The sequence below is a fragment of the Manacus vitellinus genome, unplaced genomic scaffold, assembly GCF_001715985.3.
Source record: "Manacus vitellinus isolate BGI_N305 unplaced genomic scaffold, ASM171598v3 scaffold_76_pilon, whole genome shotgun sequence".
Classification (NCBI taxonomy): Eukaryota; Metazoa; Chordata; class Aves; order Passeriformes; family Pipridae; genus Manacus; species Manacus vitellinus.
Genome location: NW_021940796.1, coordinates 1,499,181 through 1,518,076, shown reverse-complemented (window position 1 = coordinate 1,518,076; position 18,896 = coordinate 1,499,181). Strand labels below are relative to the sequence as shown.

The 18,896-nt window shown below is 47.9% G+C and overlaps 1 protein-coding gene across 6 annotated transcripts in view; it reads right to left on the bottom strand.

The window, feature by feature from the left end:
• The window catches only part of ACACA (acetyl-CoA carboxylase alpha), a 111,308-nt gene extending 93,943 nt beyond the window's left edge, over positions 1 to 17,365 (bottom strand). For 4 of the 6 annotated variants that reach the window (XM_018084798.2, XM_018084797.2, XM_018084799.2 and 1 more), the window contains exons 1-5: positions 17,237 to 17,299; positions 14,341 to 14,387; positions 13,515 to 13,767; positions 937 to 1,069; positions 196 to 334 (exon numbers count right to left, since the gene is read on the bottom strand). In XM_018084798.2, the coding sequence (XP_017940287.2) occupies positions 196 to 334; positions 937 to 1,069; positions 13,515 to 13,741 (499 nt within the window). In that variant the 5' untranslated portion in view covers positions 13,742 to 13,767; positions 14,341 to 14,387; positions 17,237 to 17,299. Of the gene's footprint in view, positions 1 to 195; positions 335 to 936; positions 1,070 to 4,077; positions 4,229 to 13,514; positions 13,768 to 14,340; positions 14,388 to 17,236 lie in introns of those variants that run through there. The other 2 variants (XM_018084801.3, XM_018084800.2) reach the window with 2 other exon arrangements.
• Between the last annotated feature and the right edge of the window lie 1,531 nt (positions 17,366 to 18,896).

Genomic DNA, 18,896 nt, shown 5'->3' with positions numbered 1-18,896 from the left:
CTCCAGGCTGAGCCCCCCCAGCTCCCTCAGCTGCTCCTCATAGGACCGACTCTAAAAAGTACTTCTCTCCTCCCAGACACCCCTGTTACTGTCAGAACATGACGCAGTGGACACGCATTCCACCCTTGCATCCCTCTGGACACGCAGGTGAGTGCCAGGAGAAGGCTGTGCACCTTCCCCAGGTTTACAACCCACCTGCATTGGCCTTCAGGTCCTCAGGAGTCACCATGACAACAAATCTGATGGCCCTTTCATTCCTGAACATCTCGTAGGACCAGCGCCGGATGGACCTCATGCACTTCACTGCTGCAATGCCATTATTTGCTATCAGCACCTGAGGGGATTAGAAGCTGGGATGAAACAGAGCCTAAATGGCACAAAACACTAAACAATTATGCAAACAGGTTTTTCCTCTGCAGACTTTTTTGCCCAGTTTGGGGCTGTGCAGTTTCCTTGGCCAGCATCCAGTTCGTGGCCCAGCAGTTAATTCAGAAGCCAGCTCTTGATCCCCCATAAAATTTTAATGTATTATGTTTTGGTTGGACAAAAGAGCAGAAGGGCACAGAGAACAGGTAAAACAAGTGGCTAAAACTTCCAATAGCTGACAGAGATCTCATCCATCAAATTATGTATTTTTAAATATATTTTTTAGTGTTTTTCCAGTCTACCTTTGTTATGACTGTCTATAAAACCCCCTGGATCAGCAGAAGTGCTCTGGCTAACTCATATTTCTCTTCCTCTCACATTCAGCTAAAAGAATGAGATATTTATTTATCATATATAAAAGAGAAAGGAAACACAATGATTCCAGGCAGAAGTACAACTTCCAAACTCAGGAATATTAATAATTTGATACCTACAGCCTTAGAGAGAGAGAAGTCACAGCTCAGGAGAGGGGAACAAAATGCAATATGCTAAAAGGGGTCAGCAACTTGCCTTTTCAATAACTTTATTTCCTCCAAACCGAGTGACAAATTCTGCTGGAGAAGCAACAGTGAAATCCCTCTGCACATCAACCTTCTTCCTGTCCCGGCCCTGCTTGACAAGGTGCAAACCAGACATGCTGGGCCTGAGCAAATTGTGGGAGACAGAAACAACTTGTCAGTGCAGAAGATATGGGAATATTTTGTAAAGTTCCCCTTGACCACACTCCCCAAGCAGAGGAGCAGAATCCCTCCTTGCCTCCAGACCCCCATGGCCTGCTCCTCAGTTTTACAGGATGGCTCTTCTTCAGTTCTCCCAAAAATCCAGGTTATCTGGAGAAATTCCAGCTGTGCCAATATATGAATAGGTAAAAATATGTTCACCATATGTTGCTGCCCAACACAGAACAACAGTGTTCCACCAGCCTGCTTTCAATCCATCTAGGGAAGCTGGGAAACAACCACAGTGATTTCTGGCTTTGGCAAAACAAGCTACAAAGATCAGCCTCTGTAAGGAAATCCTCTTGGGGAAGAACAGCAAATACATCTCCAGGTGGAAACGAGACTGGCTATGGAAATCATTTTCCAAGAGTTTTCCACTCTCCAGTCTTTAACATCTTCCTCAAAAGCTCTGAGAGCCAGAGGACAAATTAATCACGTTACTTCTACTACACACAGAGAAAGCCAGTTTTGTGTCTGCCAAGACCAGCCCCGTGTCCTGCCACCGCCTTTGTGTGGGAATGGCACAGTCACTTCCCGTTCTTCTGCTTCAGCTTCCACAGCAACAACAGGGATAAGTCACCCTTTGGCTTTGATTTGGTGAGGTTGAAAAAGCTGAAACTGTGAGAGGAGACACAACAGAAAAGCCAAAACCTGCTCTTCACACCGTGTGTCTGCAGGGAGCAGCATGAGGGGGAAATAACGGGACACTTTTTATCTCACAGGCCCTGAAGTGTTACCTCCCAGATCACCCTATGGTTTACTGATCTTTTACTGTATTTCCTGTTCTTCTCCTAACGCCCCTGCCACCAGCAGGATCACAGAACCCTTCTGCAGGAATGAGCATTGGGAAGGCGTTCAAAAATCAAACCAGAGCTTTGGAAAGACACAACAGCACCCAAAGGGTTGGTGCCACTGGAGGGGCGGGCACTGGCACCATCTGTGCCCAGGAGCCACAGGGAGCCCACAGGAACCTCTGGCCTAATCAGCTGCTGAGGAGCTGCTCCCATTGAGCAATTCCACTGGGAAATGGGATAGGATTCAGCAGAAAGCAGCTGGAATGGCTGGGGGAGGGCACGAAGGGGAAACCAACCCAAAGAGAAGTCAAGGCACGTACAACATCTTCTACCAACACAGCCACCAAGGCCAGGTAGCCCAAGAGCTGTACCTGGAAGTTCCCTGCCCCAGGTGAGGGCTGGAGCATCCCAGCTGGAATGAGCTGCTGTTAGAGGGGCCTGGCCATATCCTGACAGGAGAGACATGTATTCCCCCTCACATTCCCTCACAAATACATTATGGCCTGTGAAGATTTGTCCATGTGGAACACAGACCCTCCTGAACCCTTCACCAGGAGCACGGTAACACCACAGACCAGCACCTTGATAAAACAATCTGCTGGTGAAAAAAAACCCTGACCAAACTGTTCCAGACTGTCCTAGAAGGAAAAACAACCCTCCAGGTAAGGCAAGATCAGTGCCCAGAGCTAACCATAAAGACATGCTTATCTACCACACTCAGGGTGGAGGATCCTTCCCCCCACTCCACCTTCACACACACCATCTCCTGGGGCTGGGACATCCTGCTGTGCACAGCCCTGACGTCGTGAGGACTTCCAGAACAGCATGGAAGCACATTTGCAGCACTTGAAATTCAAGCTTTCTCTCCCACACGTGAGATGCTCCCACAACAAATGGCTGGTGGAGAGCTTCAAGTTATAGCCTTGGAACGTTGAGCTTGACTGGGACATGCAAACGTGTTCCAAGCACAGTGGAAGGGAATTTAAAGCAATCCATGAAGCCAAGAGTGGGAGAAGTGAAGGTAACAGGAAAACCAGAACAAAAGGATGATTTTAGAGCCTGCAAAAAACCAGATGTCTGTCTCCCAGTGACATTCTGGGACACATAAATGGCTTTACTAGGTCAGACCAACTACATCCAGTCTAGTAACTTATCTCAGAGAAGAGCAGGTAGCTGATACTCAGAGAAAGGCAAAGAACAAGCTCTATGTGCACAGGTTCATCCCCTTGTACTTTCCCTCCTTCCAGTAAGCTGCACTTCCAGACATGGTCACTGAACCTAGAATGTGTTCCTGTGAGCAAAAGTTCACACACTCCTGTCAATCTCAGGAGTCCACAGGCAAGAAAAAGAGGAAATGTGTAGTTAAGGTTGAATTTCTACTAAAGTTGTGTATTTAGGGGGTCAGAGTCTTCATGGCAAGGAAGGAGCACAGTCTCACAAGAGTGAGACAGGTTTATTCATTGCAGGGTTATTGAGAGTAGTCCCAACAAAAACAGAAAAAAGGTAAAAATCCTGAGGTCAGAACTTCAGAACATGTTTAGATATGAACTGTCCTGCCAACCTGAAATTACTACACACAAAGACACTGCCACAGGTACAGTGTCAACAGAGCCACAGGTTCAGCACCCAGAATAGTGCACAAACACTTGTTTATAAGCAGGTACAGCTCAGTTTAACTTGTGAGCATACCAAAAACATCAAGTTTACTTATTAATAACCACAGGCTGCACACTGTAACCAAAACAGAAGAGTTTTGTTTGGTTTTTTTTTGCTGGGTAAGATGAGGTAGAAGCTGGGCAGCAAGGAAGAAACACACTGAGCTCTGAACAAAACAGAGTAAATGCTGAGTTAGTGACTGGCAACCCTATTAATCACCTGGCCACAACTGCAGCGTTCTGTGATGGAGGAATTTCCAAAGTGTTCACCCCTCCTTCAGAATTTACAGGGGTTAGAAGTCGTGCAGCATCTTAAACTTTTCTAACCCAGAGTCCCCAGCTGGAACACATCTGGCATCTCCATTACACACTGCATGCACAGCACTGCGAGCTTCCAGAGGACAAAACGAACACCAAAACCTCAGGAAGCATTTCCAGGACAGAGCCCAGCTACGAGGAAACGATCAGATCAGTCATTCTTACCTCTGCAGCATGTGATACCTCATCTCCTGACTCTGCTCTGCAGAATCCTCCATGCTGCCTCAGCGCAGCAATTAACAGATTTCAGGGCTCGCTTACGCCTCGCCTAACGAAGCTGCAGCTATTTTACTGCTGCCAATTCTGCAGCTCCGAGCCCAGCAGGGAAAAAGCTGCCAAGAGCCTCCTGCCCTGGCGTGGCTCCTCCTCGGAGCAGCGGCACTTCCCCGATTGCTTCAATCCCGTAACCTCTGTCCCCTTGGCTTCCACCAGCCCCGAGTGCCCCTTCCCGTGACGCAGCAGGCACGGAGGGGACCGGCCTCCCTGGCGTCACTGGCAGGGAAGCAGCTGATCAGGAAAGAGAGAAAATGATCTACAGGTTATGTAAGGAGGTTTAAACGCGCGGCACCCGCACGCGGGGCTGCTCCGGGCCACGCTCCCAAAAGGGGGGTCACGATCCCAAAAGGGGGGTCACGATCCCAAAAGGGGAGGTCACGCTCCCAAAAGGGGGAGGCTCACGATCCCAAAGGGGGGGTCACGATCCCAAAAGGGGGGGTCACGATCCCAAAAGGGGGGGTTCACGATCCCAACAAGGGGTCACGGATCACCAAAAGGGGGGTCATGATCCCAAAAGGGGGGTCATGATCCCAAAGGGGGGTCACGATCCCAAACTCAGGGCCTGCGCAGCCTTCCCATCCCTCTGTCAGCATTCCACCAAGGACTCTTGCTCCAGAGGCAGGGGGAGCACATTCCTCAGCAGCGGTTTTTGGGGTGGTTTTGGGAGGATTCGGGGCATGGGGGGGTGGGGTGGTTTTGGGGGGTGGTTTGAGATGGTTTGGGGGGGGGTTTGGGGTGTTTTGTGGGGGATCGGGGGATTTTGGGTGGGTTTTCGGGGGGCTTTGGTGGTGTTTGGGTGGTTTTCTGGTGGGTTTGGGGGATTTTTTGGGGGGGTTGAGGGAGTTCTGCAAGGTGAATCTGCCCCAAGATTCAGGCAGCGTGTGTGGGATCTGAGGCTGGGTTTCCAGGAGGGGTGGGGAGGTGGCAGGGAAAGCGTTTCCAGGGCTGCAGACAGGAATGTCACAGGCACACAGACACGGTGGGGAGGCTGCCAGGAGAGGACACATCACACTGGGCACCAGCCTGAAAGCTGGGAGACCCTGGACATGTCACTTGTGTTTTCTGAGCCTGTTTCCCACCTATAAAACGGAGACGAGATCACTCCAAGTGCTGGGAGAATAAACATCCTCACAAGCAAAGTGTTACAGCACAGCAGGGTCAAAAAACATCACTGGAGGAAGGGAGAATGTTTACTCAGTATCACAGAATCATGGAATATCCTGAGCTGGAAGGGACCCACAGGGATCACCAAAGTCCAACTCCCAGCCCTGCACAGGAATATCAAGCACAGACAAAGACATAAATTGCAAATTTTGGGGGTAGGGACAAGCAAAGGCAATAACTGCAGAAGTGCCTTGATGATCAAACCTGGACTGAAACGAGGCACAGCAGCTGGAAATTTTTAAATGTCAGGACACTTGGGTCTGTCCTGGTGTAGGGCCACAGCCAGGCAGCACAGCTTTGATCTGGTGCACACACATCCCAAAAGCCTGAGCAAAACACAGTCACCCAGGAGGGAATCACTCAAAAAAGGAACAAATACCCAGGGACAAAGTGTCACATTAACCTGGATGTAACCTCGAGCCCTGAAGGCCAGGACAGGTGACACGGTGAGGAGCAGCAGCAGGGGCACATCCAGGGATGCAGGAAGGCACAGGGACAGCAACACACTGTGGAGTGAGGGCAGCCTCACACTGCAAATAAACCTCACCAGAGACAGGAGGTGCCAGGGAGAGAACAGAGTTTAACAAACCAAAACATCCCAAAATGACATAGCTACCCAGGAAGTCAATGCCTCTCACCTGCCAGCCTTTGTTCCTCTGTGAAGAGCAGCTCAAACTACCCAATCATTAGGTACACCAGAAATTCCCCACTTAATTCATGTTAAAACAGAAGTACACAAGAAAAAGCAACTTGTCCTGCGATATTTTCCAGCCCTGACTCCATCCTGAGCATCCTCACACCACACCACTCACCCAGATGGAACCAATCCCTGCTCTCACCTTCCACAGGGAACAATCCTGCCTCCCACACCCAGCACATCTGGCTCCAGCCATGGAATTCTGCTCTCCCAGGTTCTTCACCATTTCCAGACAAGCCATCACAAGGACAGGGAATCACGAATTTGCAGACTCAGATAAAATCTGTGCCACTTTCTCTTCTGGTCGTCCCTACGTGAGACCAGCAAAGCCCAGCAAACACCCAGTGACCCCACCCCACGTTTCATGTAGTCCATGGTATATTTCACCATTTTCAAAACAAAACACAGTCTGTGGTTCCTTTGGATATCCCGGGTTTGATCTCAAGATTGAAATCTACACACAGTATAACTGAAATTTGATTTTTCAGGTTTTGTGAGAACAGTTTCCTAAATATTTGCCTTTCTCCGTAAAAACCACCCACAGCCCCCAGTCCAAACGATTCCTGACCATTGTGGCTGCAAGGAAACAAATCCTGTGTGTACACACAGCTCGATGTGGCACTGGTTAAAAACATTCCCTGTGCCTTCTACCAGCTGAATCCCCTGCTATGAAGGAAATGGCCACGATTTGCTGCTGGAGGAGCAAATCTGGAGGAGCAGCTTCAGCATTGGTTAAAAATATTCCCTTCTGCCAGCTGAATCCGCTGCTGTGAAATCAATGGCCACGATTTGCTGCAGCATCCCCACAAAAATAAGCTCCACGAGGATGTGTCACTGATACAGGACTTACCACCCAACACACACACACACTCCCCAAAGCTCACTTTCGACACGTAATGCTCCTCAAAACCCAAATATCCCAGGAAATCCACCCCCTCCTCGGAGCCCAGGCCTGCTGGCAGACAAAGGGAAAGGCTGTGCCGTGCTCCTCCCTTCCTCCAGCCTCCAAGGAAAAAGCATTCCTTCCAGACACATACCTGAGGCACATCGCAGCCAGGAGCCAGCACTGATCCCAGCACTGCCACATGCCAGGGGCCAGGGGTGACGTGGCTGTGGATTCCAAAGGCAGGGATGCATGAGCTGCCTGGTGTGAAAGGCAGCCTGGAGCAGACTGCAGCACACACACACACACACACACACACCCCAGAGAAAGGATTTGGGATTATTTCCCTCTGGATTCCACCTGGAAAGGGTGTGGAAAGGGCAGCTCCCCTCTTTCATTTGGGCTTTACGTTTTGTAAATATGATGTGAACTTGTCTTTGATCTGAGTGATAAGACTGAGGCAGCTGAAGTCTCCCTAAGATCTGCTCCAGTTTTAGCTCTGCCCTTCCATCCTGTTTCACAGAGAAGGAACAAGCAGAAATGCTGTCCAGCAAGGGATGCAGAATTCCACAGCTGGAATAAATGGTTCCCTATGCCTCAGGTAGCAGGCACTGGAGGCAGCAATCTGCACTCAAAGACAGTTTTGCCCATGATTTTAAAGAGACAGAGCAGTTGGTCTGAATGCAGAGATGGACAAAACCAGGGCTTCAATGTCCAGATTAAAAAAAAATGAACCTTGACTCAGCTCTGACAAAGGATGGAGCCTAAGGACTTCAGGAATTAAAGAAAGGATGCACCATGAAAGAACAGAACCAGCCCCCTCCCTGCTCCCTGGTAAATAACTCCCATTCCACGGTAACACAGAATTCCAGCAGCCATCCAGGTAGGTTTTAGCTTAAAGCAGGGTCTTTTTACAGAGCCCAAATGGGGATTCCTCCCAGATAACCAAGTGCCAACTGCTGCAATGGGTGCAGATTTTAAGTGCTGTGAAACATTTGTTTGTCAGACATTTCCTCCCAAACCACACACTGGGCAGTTTATCTGCCGTGCTGGATGTGTCTGGAATGGGACCATTCCCAGGATGCACATCCCAGATCACTGGGGATCCTTTCAAGTCCCACAGCAACACCACAGCTGTCATTACAGGAGGGAAGCTGATGATTTAAAGCTCCTTGAGTTCCTCTGGATCACATATTCTCTTATACCATGACCAGAACCACCTCACTCCCCAGCTCTTCGATGCATCCCATTCCCTCTGACTGTTCCTTCCAAGGGATCCTGCACTCAGCTCCACGAGTCTCACGCCCAACAAGCCTCAGCCTCCTGCAAACTTCCCTCCTTCTTCAAATTCATCTTTCAGAACCCATTGCTCCATCATGTCCTTCCCACTTAGACCCATGGCACCACGTTTTCACCCCTAAGAAACACCCAGTGAATCCAAACATCAATCCAAATTCACAGCCAAGTTTGAATCAAACGGATACCCGTCCTCCAGTTATAAAAGTACTGGCAGAGCTTTACTTCTACATCCTCATGAAGTATAAAATTCCACGTGTTCCTGGAGCAACAACCAGCCCAACACTCTCCAGGTCAAGCCCTGGCACCAAGATAAAAGTTAACAACAGCAACAACAACAGTACAAGATAGTCCCACACTGGAGCCCGGAGCGGAATTGGAGCCCTTGGCAGGGAGCCCTCCCCATGCTCTCTGGCAAAGTTCAAGTGCTGAACAGATCTGATCTGCAGGAACACAAGAATGGACCTTTTAAAACCAGAATTAGGGGGTAGGTGGGGGAATCTCACATTAAGTTTACCTGAAGGAGGACATTCTTGCCTGGAAAGCACAGTGCAGCACATTCCAGCTCCCGCTACCCACGGAGTCAAGAGATCCCAGTTATTCCCCAGCCTGGAGATTATTTGCTTTCCCTTCCTAAAATAGGTTTAATGACACTTCCTACTTTCATTGACAGCTTTTCCTGCAGCCAGTGAGAATACCAGTACTAGGTTGTGAGGGGATTCCACATGTCCCAGTCTGGGGGAAAAGGGAGGGAATTCAGCAAAATACAGGAGGGGGCACTAAAGTATTTCTGATAGAGACCAAGTGACCTTGTTTACCTTTCAATTGCAAGTATGAGATAAGTAACCATGTGAGACGTTGTCATGCTGTGGTATCTCAGCCAAGTAATCTTTGCACAATCTCCCAACAAATGACAGAATTTAGAGATGATGTGTCCCCTGTTAACTGAGGTCAAAGGGAGTAAAATAACTTACACCAAAATAAGAAGAATGCAACTTCTGACAGGTATGCAGAGGAGAAATCTACAGTGTATTTGTTCAGGAAGAAGAGTAGCTTCCAGAGGAGAAAAGAGCTGTAATTCACAGGTTATTGGTACAACCCAAACCACCTTACAAGTCTCCTCTTTCAACACACAGAGGAGGAAATTCACTTTTCACTCCAGCTGGATGAAGTCAATGGCCATGAGCTGCCAAGCAAAGGAGAAATCCTGGATTTCCAACCCAAGCTGGCCCAGTCCCTGTGGCCCTGCAGACACCACAGCACATTGTACCTCCCTGCCCAGCTGGGGATAAAATCACAGCAGCACCAACAATCTCACAGGATCACTGCTCTGCAGGGCAACCTCCTAACCACGAACTGCGGGGCTGCAAAGGAACTTTTTCAGTTCAGAACAGGCTCAAAAGGAGCCTTTCTTACCTTCAGGACTCTGTGCAGTCACTCCAAGGCTGGTTCCTAAGCAGGCACCCTGTCCCAGTGCCAGGCTGGGCACACCAACCACTACTATCCAGGCTAACATTGAGGCATTCTTCCAAATTGCCTTTAATAGATGATTAGTTCTGCTTAAGCATCTCAATAATTTCTTGAGACTATTTAATGAGGAGTCCAAACAGTGTTGGGTGCGAAGGGCTAAACTTTGTGTGCTTAAAGCAGAGGTAACAGCTGAACTACATCCAAAAATTTGGCTTTCAGCTGATACAAGTGGATTGTCAGGTGACTCTGTACACCCATGTCATTGCTTATGAAACCAGAGCCCTGATGTATAAATACCAGAAGACATCCAGGTTTTATTCTATTTTAAACAAGAATTTGATACAAGATACTGTCTTGGAAGCTAGAAATTAAATTTAGCAATAATCAAGAACAATTTATTAAACAAAGCAGGCCCAAAGTCCTCTCCAGGTGGTATTCACAGAGAAGTTACTTAATCTACCACTGACACTTCAGAAAGCAGCACAGCAACTGTATAACAGCTCACTACAATACAAGGACAACTGTATCCCAGCAGGAGGGACTGGAAGTGCTGATGGAAACTTCTGAACTTAAAAGACAACACAAGCAAAAAAATAAAAAAAAGGGAAAAAGAAAAAATGGTACACTTGGGTTTATTCTCCAAAGGTAAAAAACACAACAACAAAGACTAAATTTTGCTGATGCAAACTGTACACAAGTGGAGTATTTTCTTCGAGGTCACTTGTTTTCCACGCTGGGGGCTGGAACTACAGAGCAAGGAGGGCGTTTACACGATTGTTGTTCCTGATAGTCTTTAAATAAAGCACAGCTACAAGGAGGCAAAGCACCAGAACACCCCAGCCTGCGTGGTTACTCTCCCCACACACCTTTTGTAAGCACTGATGTTCCACACACCAATTTAAAGTTCGTTATCAGAGCGTGGCTTTCCCAACCCCGCGGAGCAGCGGCCAACTGGCACAGCCAAAGGTCTTCACGGATCTCCCGTGGCATGAAAGCCCATATTGTACAACCTGTCCCAGCAGGAGTGTCTTTAGCAACAGCATAAACACTTAACAAAGATCAATAAGGTGATGGATGAAAGAGCAGAGCACACATGCTCTGCGTGCTCCAGTGGGAAACACGGCTGGCACACGGGCACCCCGAGATTGGGCAGGATGCACCCATGGAACATCCCAGCCCCAGCAGAGGAGGCTCTCGGCAAGGATTCCAGCTCTCAGCAAGGATTCCAGCTCAGACACACCTGCTGTCATGGTTTAACCCCAGCAGCCAAGCCCTCACAGCCGCTCACTCACTCCCCACCAGCAGGATCGGGGAGAGAATCCAAAGGGTAAAAGCTGGAAAACTCGTGGGTTGAGGCAGAAACAGTTTAATAGGGAATTTTTAGTTGTGATTTTTCCCTCAGGAGGACTCCTCTGCAGCAAAGCCCCTCACCTCAAGGACGAGCCATCTCTACCTTTATTCTGTGGGAAAATAACCAGCAAATGGAAAGATTTTTGGCCACGTCTTCAAAAAGAACCTGCACCTCGTGTGACCCGCTGGTCAAACTGTGCAGAACTCCCCCTGACTTAATCTTTGTCACTTTACCAAGTGTGGTACCTCTGTGATCACCAAAGGATGCTGGAAGCAAGAGCACCTGTGTTCCAAGAACTCACTGTCACAGAGGGACTCCAGGCAAGTTGTTGAACTTGTCTTTGCTGTTGTCTTTGTCTCAGTTTCTCCATCTGTAAACACGGTTTAGAAATCTGGTGAAAGGGACAGCCATCCTGATAAGTATTTCAACTCATCTGAGTTTATCTTAGAAAAACAGCCTATAATGCTGTAACTTTTTTTTTTTATTTGAATTGGCATTTCTCTCCAATTTAACTCGAAGTCAAGAGCTCCCAAAAGCGACTGCCAAAGTAAGCAGGTTACAACAGAGGTGCTCAAGGTTGCACCCCTATTGCATGAGGGCTCTCTGGTGCCAGGCAGTGTCCTGGAAATTGCTTGATTTTCTTTCTCTGCTATTGTCTCTTTCCACATTCATGGTTAGGTGCTCATCCAAGTTCTCCTGTTCCTAAAATATATATAGTTACAGGTTCCTGCTTCAGAATTACCTTTCATGCTGGCAAATCATTGCAACTGGCAGGCTTTGGAAAGGCAACCCTCTGTAAATTTGCTTTAAGGTTTTATATCTGTTGTGTAAGTGCCAGTTGGCTGAACATGGTCCTCAGGAGGACCATGACAACCTTCTAAAATAGAGACCACTGTCCCCCTTCTGCCCCAACCTCAAGAGTCTGCTAATATGTGTTTCCAGAAGCTTCTCCCAAAAGTGGGAAGGGAACCACCAAAAAAAAAAAAAAAAAAAAAAAAGGAGATTAAAATCCCTTTGCACAAGCAGTGAAACCAGCAAAGCAGAAGAACAAAGAGTAGCTGGCTGTATAAATATCTACTACTGGTTGGCAAACCCAGAAACCTTTCTGGAATGAACCACCTCTTCAACAGCAACGAAGTAAAGGTAGTGAGGGATTGTCTAAAACTGGAGTGGGATTCAGACTGTCCTGTGTGTTCCTGGAATGGGATGGCACCTTGTCAAAAGGCAGAAGGAGAAGAGCAAGAGGAAGCTCTCCTAGATTTGGCTCTGACCATGGGGAGGATCTGCTGAGAGAACCCTGGGCTGATGGGCACCAGAACAAACCATCACCAACCTATTCTTGCAGGAACCAGCAGACAGAAAGGTTGTAAAGTATATCCAGCTGGAAGATGTCAAGGACAAATAAATACTAAGTAAAAATTTCCTTCCTTGCATGCTAAAAATGCTTGAAAACAGGGGACTGCCAACTCCTGCCACAAATTTGGATGTTAGGAAGCCTTTTAACACTGTCCAAAATTATGTTTTCATAAATAGAATGAGTACAAACAAACAACTGCAGGGCAGTGGGAATTCAGATGATGGTGAGCAACTCTGTTAAACCTGAAGGAGGTAAGAAGCTGGGCTTTGGGAAGGATCCATTCCAACACCCACATTTTACATTTATCAGTTAGAATCCCAGGCCAAAGAAACTGTGGTCTGGACACCCCAAAAACACAAGATATCCAGACTGCATCGGGGAAAATCCAACAGGCACATCCCTCTAGTGGAATGCAAATCAGCAACACCTAAAAATAAAGGGGATTTTGGACAAGGAAACATCTCCAAAGTCCAACTCATGGCTCACTTGAGGCACAAAGAATTAGGAGTAGGAGTGGAGTAGCCCTGAGACCAACCCCTCCCTGAGCTCAGGCAGCAGCGACCACATTAAGTCTTGGTTTATCACCACACTGAGGGACACCAATGTTTTCTACAACCATCACAATTTTCTCCATCCAAACCAAAAAAACATTCCAATATGGAGTCACTGATCCCACCCAGGGGCACTGCCAATTCTCTGGCTACATACAAAGCAGCAAATTCCAAGCAAAGACAAAATAAGCAAATGTTGTCCTTGTCTCAACAAACAACGGCCCAAAAAGACACAAGTGAAAACTTTAAACATCTCAGTCAACACATTTCCATTTTCTGAAAGCCAGGACAAAACAAGGCAGGATAGACAAGCCCATAACACTCAACAGCTGAGATGTCTGGAAGGTGCTTAAGGAATTCAGGCACAGATATTCCACTAAAACCAACGGAAAATTGAAGGTTTTGATACAGGTAAACATACAAGAGGTCATTTAGAAACAGAACACTGAAGCATGTCTTGGCACAACAAAACCATCTGAAGCCAAACCTGGATACAAAGCTGAATATTTGGATTGTCTTTGGAATGGTAAAAAGATTGGAGAACCACTTTTCCATACCTCATATGGCTTGTCAGGCCATCCTGAGTGTTTGGAAGCCCCAGGTCTGAAAGGGAGTCCGAGCAGACAGACACAGGTGACAAAGACCTCTCTTTCTCCTCCAGCAGGTCCAGTTTCACCAAGGAGCTCGTCTCATCCTCCGAGTTATCCTCTGACACAGAGCCAATCATGAAGCGGGAGTGAGCGTTCGGCTCCAGGGATTTGTCAGGTTGGGAAGACTCTTCCATGGCTCCCCCAAACTGGGCTCTCAGCACTGTAAGGGACAAAAGAAAGTCAAAAAAAACCCCCAAATCTGAGGTCAATTCCTGCCACTGAGGGACAACCTGAGCTGGTCTGCCAGCCAGGAAGGCCTGTGACCTCACCCTGACTTTAAACTCCTGGCCCCAGATCATCCCTGCCAATTACTGAATATACTGAAGGTATTTAATGTATTGAAACTTAGTGGCATTATTCACAACTCTCAGAGGAAAATACAGAAGTTCAGGTCTCCATTTTCCATTAAAAAATCATTATATAAAGAGGGAAGAATCTCTGAATACAGGGAACTCCAAGCCCTGTCCAACCCGGCCTTGAACACTTCCAGGGATGGGTCTGAGTGTTCCACTGTTCCAACAGGGAATGAAAGCATTTTCTTCAAAATTAAAAGAACAGTTACAACTGAGGAAGAGCCATGACAGATGTGGAAAACAAAGGAGCCCCTCACAGCACAAAGGTGGATGGGGAATGGAGATTTGATACCCCCTGCTCTGCTGGGGTTTGATGCATTTACATGACAACTACAGTGATTACATGAAACACATCATTAGAAAATAAGGAATGCACTAACCTCTTGTTAGCCTTGCAACCTGAGCAGTTATCCACTTCCAAAACGAACTGGAAAAGAAAAGGATTAGGAAGTAAGTATTAGGGTTACTGTGAAGCATATTCCCTGTGTGTTTTCCTGGCTGGGAGCCTTTGAACTGTCCTGGAATAACCACAGGTACAGCACAGACTGGCTCGCTGGCTCCAGGCACAGAGTGACCCAGGGGCTGAGCCTGCAGTGCCCAACTCCAGCCGTGGCACCTCCTGCCAGTCCATCCTTCTGGAAGCTTCTGGGCGAGGTGTCAGCACCCACCTGGCCGTCCCACCTGTCTGTTAAGTTCTGCTTCTGAAAGGAACGACGTGTTGTGCCAGCACTGCCAGCCTGTGTCAAACTCTCTGCCTGCCAGCTGCTGATCTGCTAGCTGACTGCAGCTGAACCCCAAGGAGTAAATCCCAGCAACAACCAGAAACCCCTGGAAAAGCTGGTGGCTAGAAGACACTGCTGGCATATCATATCTTTACATGAAAAACCCAATAGTTCATCCACCAAACTGTGGTGGAGCAATACAGACAAGGAGGAGACGAGGGGACACGAACCCCCAACCTCCCAAGAGGGTCTTCCCTATGCAGAACAGACTGTTTGATGCCTGTAACTCCCACACCACACTGACATCCTGAACTGCTGGGAAAACCTCATCAGTCCTGCTAATTCCAGCCATGTTATGCCAAGCCCAGGGATGCAGCTCCATATGAACACGATGGTTTGAGCAGCACAAGAACCTGGCCCGTGTCATCACACAAATGGGATGTGATGGTGGCTGCAATGAGAGCCCAGAAAAGCATTTGCAGCCAGAGCAATCCCTGCTTCCCATCAGTAACTGAGAATTAAAAACTCATCCAACTGGCTCATGCACTTTTACCATGAATGTACTTGACTGAATTATTTAGATCAAATCCTGTGTTGACATCAGTCCTCCCACAAACTCCAGTTGCTCTGTGGCCATGGGCACTTCATTTGACAGAGACATCATTAACCATTTTATAACTGAAAAGTCACAAATATCTGCCCCACATGGACATGAAAAGCATTAAAAAAAACCCTGGTTTCGAGAGTAGAGATGAGAGGAAGGGGAAGCAGAACCAGAAAGTCACTGTATCCATCTGTGATGTGCACACTAAACCATGCAGGGAGATTTCTTTAACTGAGGTGCTCAGATAGCACAAAACTCAAATCAAATGTTGTTTGTGCATGTAAACATGAAGACAGTATTTATGTGTATGTTTATCCTGGCATCAGATCACTCCTAAAGATTTTCATCCAGACAGATTTACTGTTGGCACAATTACCAGCGCCAAAGAGTTCTGGGATGCAGCCAAACTAACTCCAACTCTATCTCATGGAAGACAAACCTTTTCTAATTTCAATAACTAATATATTAAAAAGGAAATTTCAAGGCTTTTTGGGCTTTTTTTTGGAAGCAGGGGAACAGGAAGAGTGAAGCATTTCACTCCAATATTCCATGAGAAAGCCACCCACCCAACGCCACACGTCCTGATCCCACTGCCACGCTCAAACAACTTGACTCCCCACACCTGGTTTGTCCAACTCTGCTCCAGAGAAATGAGTTATCCATGAAACCCCACTCAGGTTTATTTCCCAAGGCACTTCCAACCCCTTGGAGCCCAGTCCCAAAGCCAGGAGTTCCTCTGGGGTTTTGCAATCAGCACTGAAGCGATAAGCTTGGCTTGTTCTCAGCACAGCTGAGAGTCCTTATTCATATTTAAATTAATTTCAGCATTGTCTGGGGCTAAATGAAACACGGACTTTCTAAGAGATCTCCTCACTGGAGCCTTTAGATTTCAGTGCTGCAAACGGAATGTGCATTGTAAACTGTTATACTGTATATATACAAATATAGAGGCATATTATATATACAAAAAAATATAGTTATATATACAAATATAGAGTAGTATTTCATATATACAGATACAGAGGTACATTTCATATATACAAATACAGAGGTGTATAATATGTGTACAAATATAGGGGTGTATCATATTTATACACCTCTGCACATGGCACTGGCTCTGAAGTGTAATTGCCACAGCTCCTAAGAAGCACCTTGAATTCAGCTGAGCACCAAGATAAATTCGTGTGCCACGAGCCACTGCACACGTACTGTTTGTCTTAATACTGTTGAGCTAGACCCTGAAAACCAAAATTATCTGGATTGTCAGCTCTAGTGGGCCATGGAACGCCCAAATCCTGCTCACACCACGAGCAGCAACAGCTCTGCAATCCCAACCCAAAACGTGACGTGTCTGGTTCTGCCTGAGGTGAAACAAACCCCCATTCACTCCTCCACAGCCCTGCTACTACCATTAGTCACATTTTTGGCTTGACAGTGAAATGCACATGTAACAATACAAGACTTCAGAAGTTTTATAACAGTTGCACTTTCAGATCACTTTTACTATTGTAAAATACGTCCAGGCATGAAACCTGGATAATGGAAATGAAAGTTCCTTATCTTTCCAAACCATCCCATTCTGAAGGCAAATCCACTGGGAAAAGAACATCAATATTTCAGTGGAAATAAGTTGTAGGTTCTTTCAAAGAATCAGAGTAATACTTCTATAATATTGCTATGTCATATAGAGAGGAAAGGAATAAAAGTAGTTGTATTTGAAGGTCTCCTGATTAAAGCCCAGGGAACTGTGGCATTGCTGGTCAACATGAACCACCTGAAAGTGATGAACTGGATTTGTGCTTTCACTGCCCTACCTGAAGGAACCCAGATAACAGAAAACAGCAGAGGAAAAAAGGTAAAAACAGATTAAAAAGAGATGACACCTGTGTAACAAGACAATTACTGAGCTGCTTCTCCTGCCCACAAAAAAAAAATCAGCAAGGTGCTCACCTATACCAGGGCTGGGGGGCAGTTTCCAGGTCGGGACAGGGCGAGGGGATGGTTCCTGCACCCAGAGGGGCCCCCAGCACCGAACACCCCCGGCGTTGCTCCGGGCCCGGCTCTGCCAGGCCGGTGCTGCCCCGTTTTAACGTGCCCAGGGACTGCCCCAGCCTGGCTCCAGCTCAGCCCTGGCTCCACCTGAGCCATGCCTCCTGGTTAATCATTGGGCATTGCTTCACTTCCCATCCCAAAACGTCCTCAGCACATACCAAACACCCTGCGAAGCCCTTTGGGTTCTAACGCCCGAAATTCCACGTCCACTGCTCTCTCCTGGGGCAGGTTGGGATCCACAGCACAGGAAGGAGCCAGAGCTACTGGAGAGTGTTCAAAGGAGGGACACGAGGATGGGGAAGGCTCTGGAAGGGCCACACGAGGAGCACTGAGGGCACTGGGTTTGCTCAGCCGGAGCAGAGCAGACTGAGGGCAGAGCAGGGCAGGGCAGGGTCAGGCTGGATCTCAGGAACAGGTTCTCCCCCCAGAGGGTGGTTGGCACTGAACAGGCCCCCCAGGGCAGTGGTCAGGAGTTGGACTGGATGATGCCTGTGGGTCCCTTCCAGCTCAGGACATTCTGTGAGCCTATGAATGTATGTCCAGAGGGGAGAGGTTCTAGGTATCTGGTTTTCACATTTACTGTACTGACATTACACACACAAACCTCAATTTACAAGTGGAAGAGACGCTTTCCAGGTCTCCTCCAGTCAGATGTGTCTGTGCCAATTCCAAAAATCACAGTCACAGAATATCCCAACTTGGAAGGGACCCAGAAGGATCACAGAATCCTGGAATGGTTTGGGTTGGAAGGGACCTTAAAGCTCACCTCATTTCACCCCCTGCCACAGGCAGGGACACCTTCCACCAGGTCAGGTCACTCCAAGCCCCGTCCAACCTGGCCTTGGACACTTCCAGGGATGGGGCAGCCACAGCTTCTCTGGGCAGCCTGTGCCAGGGCCTCCCCACCCTCACAGGGAAGGATTTCTTCCCAGTATCTAATCAAGTCCAACTCCTGGCCCTGCACAGACACCCCAACAATCCCACCCTGTCCCTCAGAGCATTGTCCAAATGCTCTTTGAGCTCTGTCAGCCTTGGGGCAGTGACCAAACCCTGGGGAGCCTGTTCAGTGCCCAACCACCCTCTGGGGGGAGAACCTTTTCCTGATATCCAACCTAAAACTCCACAGAGACCAAAAAAAACCCCCCATATTTACAATTCTCCTAGTTTGCTAAAACACTCGAGACTGTCTAAATCCCGCTGCTTTTGAGAGAATTTGGCATCACTGAAACCAGTTTGCTGAGTATTTCCTGCCTGCTAAACCAGAACGCACTCCACTCACGCTCTGGATACTTATTTTTAACACGGCATTTTTCATTTTAAACTTCCCCGAGAAGACTTAAGAGACGCCGCGAAAAGGCGAGGCGGAGAACAATTCGCTTCGCTCCGCAAACCCGCTTTTTACAACTTCGCCGCTCTCGAGCATCCCGGGGGGAGGGGGGGCGGCCCCTCGGCACAACCAGACCCGAACTCTCGCCCGAGATCCTGGAATTCCCCCCCGGGGGCTGGGAGAAGGATGGGATGGGATGGAGGAGGGATGCGCCGGGCTCGCTCCCCGCCG